At 35.8% G+C, this 2,910-nt stretch overlaps 1 protein-coding gene across 1 annotated transcript; it reads right to left on the bottom strand.

The window, feature by feature from the left end:
* Nucleotides 1–323: 323 nt before the first annotated feature.
* On the bottom strand, nt 324–2,265 carry LOC107788895 (uncharacterized). Its single transcript, XM_016610630.2, has 3 exons — nt 1,999–2,265; nt 1,777–1,906; nt 324–1,302 (listed from the first exon to the last, which is right to left on the bottom strand). Exons 1-3 carry the CDS (start codon nt 2,132–2,134, stop codon nt 468–470), a joined length of 1,101 nt encoding a protein of 366 aa, XP_016466116.2. The 5' UTR covers nt 2,135–2,265; the 3' UTR covers nt 324–467.
* Between the last annotated feature and the right edge of the window lie 645 nt (nt 2,266–2,910).

Raw genomic sequence — 2,910 nt, 5'->3', positions numbered from 1 at the left:
GAATCAACTCTCTGAACTTACCCACAAGCACACCACGTGCGGCACGCCTATGCAAGTTTTACAGAGCCAAAGTCCTATTTCGCGCGGGAGAAGGTATTTTCATGTAGTCTCGACCCTACTTGTTATAAATACATGTAAAACACTATTTTAAGGAGGAGGACATACTTTTGACATAATTTAGACCTAAGGAGGCTAAAAAGACCGGAGATTCGACCTAAGGAGGCAAGAACATACTAGGAGACACGTATGATCAGATCATTATTTTCAAGGTAGACACGATTGGATCAACAAATTTTTAACATGACTGACTATAATAACTAGCTACTGCTAGTCAAATAACCAAGAGAAAAGATGCAATATTTTGAGCAGACACGTACTTATTTAGAGTTCTCCAACAAACACATTAATCACCAGGTCTCTCTTTCAAGAAAATTTACAATGTCAAACGAAATGTACAAAAATATTTATTAATCCCTAGGGTACTTAGGCTCATTAAGTGCACCTTCTTCAAGCAAAGTGCCATGTTGATGACCTTCATTGTTGGAAACAACTAGAGGAGGGAAGGGAAACACCAAATTGTTCATATCTTCCCAGTGCAAGCTTCCTCCCAAAGTAGTTGCAGGTTTATTATTAAGCATATCCTCGTATAACATTTCAAGATCATCTAATTTTTGTGTATCAGTGTACACCATATGCTCAAGCTCAGTGGTAGAATTGCATCCATCGTTTAGTGCTCGGGCTACTGAGGTATCTGATCCCATTCGCTCCCCTAGCTTTCGTTTCTCAGCGTCAGTGTCGACCCAGCAGACTGCTTTCCCATCTACGTTGTACTCATGAGAATTTGTGAAAGGAGACGTGTTCATGACAACCATTGGAGCAGAAGATATCAAATTTATAGAATTGTGATATACTGGATGCATCAAAGAATTATCCATGGGATCATATTGAGGATTTAGTGCTCCATTCATTGGTTTATCATCATCCTCATAGAAATTTCCTCCAAGTTTCATCAACAACTTTCTAATAGAAGTGTGATCGTTGTTGTAACGTGGTTCATCATTTGAGTATGGTATTGGTTGCAAGATAGGAAACTCAGACCAACTAGGGTTTGTGTCAATATTGTTGTGAGAATCCATGGAGCTATTCATTTGATCTCTCCCTTTTCTTGATCCTTGTTTTTGGCTTTTACCTCTAAGATTTTTGCGCTGTTTTCCAAATAACTTCTTCTTCAGCTTGGTGTTCCAGTAGTTCTTTATGTCATTATCAGTTCTTCCTGGAAGTTGTGCTGCAATAATAGACCACCTGATATTCATCATATAACATTAGCCAAGGTAAGAGAATTAATTCACATAAGAGAATTCAAGATCTAGAGCGATTAAGTTCAAAATGAGTATGATCATATATATTATATGTATATAGTTTAGTTCCCCATCCCATTTTATTTTAAAGGGTTTGGAATAAGGGTCAAAACACAGGTTTTTATGTGACTTCCTGCATATATAGATTCTTCAAGGTGCATGAAAAGTCATATATGAGTTAGTAAAGTTAATAATTCAAAATATTTAAGAACTTGAGAAAAAACAAAGTTAAAGAATTTTTTGTCTCCGAACCAATATTAGTAATGTCACATAAAATTGAACAGTAATTCTTTTGCAGCCCTAGATCCGTGTCAAGCTAAACTTTAACTAAAGGGTGTAGTTATTAATTAGTTATAGAAACATAAACATGAAAGGAAGATATGACATAATTCGAAGAAAAAGAGATTAATTTAATAACCTGCTTCCAATACTAATAGAGAGGCTCAAAATAATGTCATCTTCTTCTTGAGAGAATCCACCGTGCTTTAGATTTGGTCGCAGATAGTTTAACCATCTAAGTCGACAGCTCTTTCCACATCTTTTCAGGCCTAATAATATTTTAGAAACAAAACAATCCTATAAATCATCCAATTAATAGGTATGATATATGTTGAGTTTCATCAAGAAAGTAAGATAATACCAATTTTTGGAGGCAAAGCAATCCAGCTGCCGCCAGTGCCATGCTGGTCAATATATGACTTCAACTTGGCATCTTCTTCAGGGGACCATGGCCCTTTCTTCACACTGTTCTTGTCACAGCAAGGAGCTCTTCCCATGATCTATCTTGTTAATTTGATTTCACTAATTAATTAATTAATTAACTAGATGGTTTTTAAGCTAATTTGATCTTCTTCTATCCGTTTTCTTGTGTGTGTGTGAGTGTGTTTAGAGAGAGAAATAGAAATTATAATAAGTAATGTAGAGGATAAATATATCGTGAAAAGCTATCAGCAAGATTTTTTTTTTTTTTTGGGGGGGGGGGGGTGAGGTGGTATGGCCAGAAGAACGCTGGAGACTGCGTCTTTTCTTCTTGTCTTTCTCAGTGAAGAATCATTAAACATAATAAAAATACGGCTCTTATGATGAATAGTATTGATTTTTAATTACGTCCACCTGAAAATCAGGGACACAAGCTGTTACAAGTCGTCCCAAATTATTATTTTTTTTAAAAAAAAAAAAAAACAAAACGGAGAGCTATTGCAAATAACGTATATGTAATCTTTTGTCACCATCCGAAATTTCCACCTTCGGGACCGTAATGACGCCTAACATTTCACTTGTCAGGCAAACCAACGTTAGATAAATTTTATGCCATTTTTTAAAAAATCAAATCTAAATGATGCCAATTACAAAAATAATTGAGATGGAGCCGAAATAAAGTGCGGAAAACCAAAACAACCGAAATATATACATACATCCCTGAGTCTGGTGTCACAAGTGCACGAGCTACTAGAATAGTATAAATAAAGGTTTGAATAGAAATAAAGTTGTCTGAGGGAAATTACACAGCTAAGATAAATAACAAGGGGCTTTAAGGCTGCAGACGCCGAAC

Source organism: Nicotiana tabacum, chromosome 20, assembly GCF_000715075.1.
Source record: "Nicotiana tabacum cultivar K326 chromosome 20, ASM71507v2, whole genome shotgun sequence".
Taxonomy (NCBI): Eukaryota; Viridiplantae; Streptophyta; class Magnoliopsida; order Solanales; family Solanaceae; genus Nicotiana; species Nicotiana tabacum.
Note: the sequence above shows the minus strand (reverse complement) of the source record. Positions and strands in the feature narration are given on the sequence as shown.

Bases quoted from the DNA above. Each gene is read 5' to 3' on its own strand.
- LOC107788895 (XM_016610630.2), bottom strand. From the start codon at position 2,134: ATGGGAAGAGCTCCTTGCTGTGACAAGAACAGTGTGAAGAAAGGGCCA. The intron at 1,907-1,998 runs GTATTATCTTAC...AAATATTATTAG, and splicing joins TGCTTTGCCTCCAAAAATTG to GCCTGAAAAGATGTGGAAAG. The intron at 1,303-1,776 runs GTTATTAAATTA...GATGAATATCAG, and splicing joins TCTATTAGTATTGGAAGCAG to GTGGTCTATTATTGCAGCAC.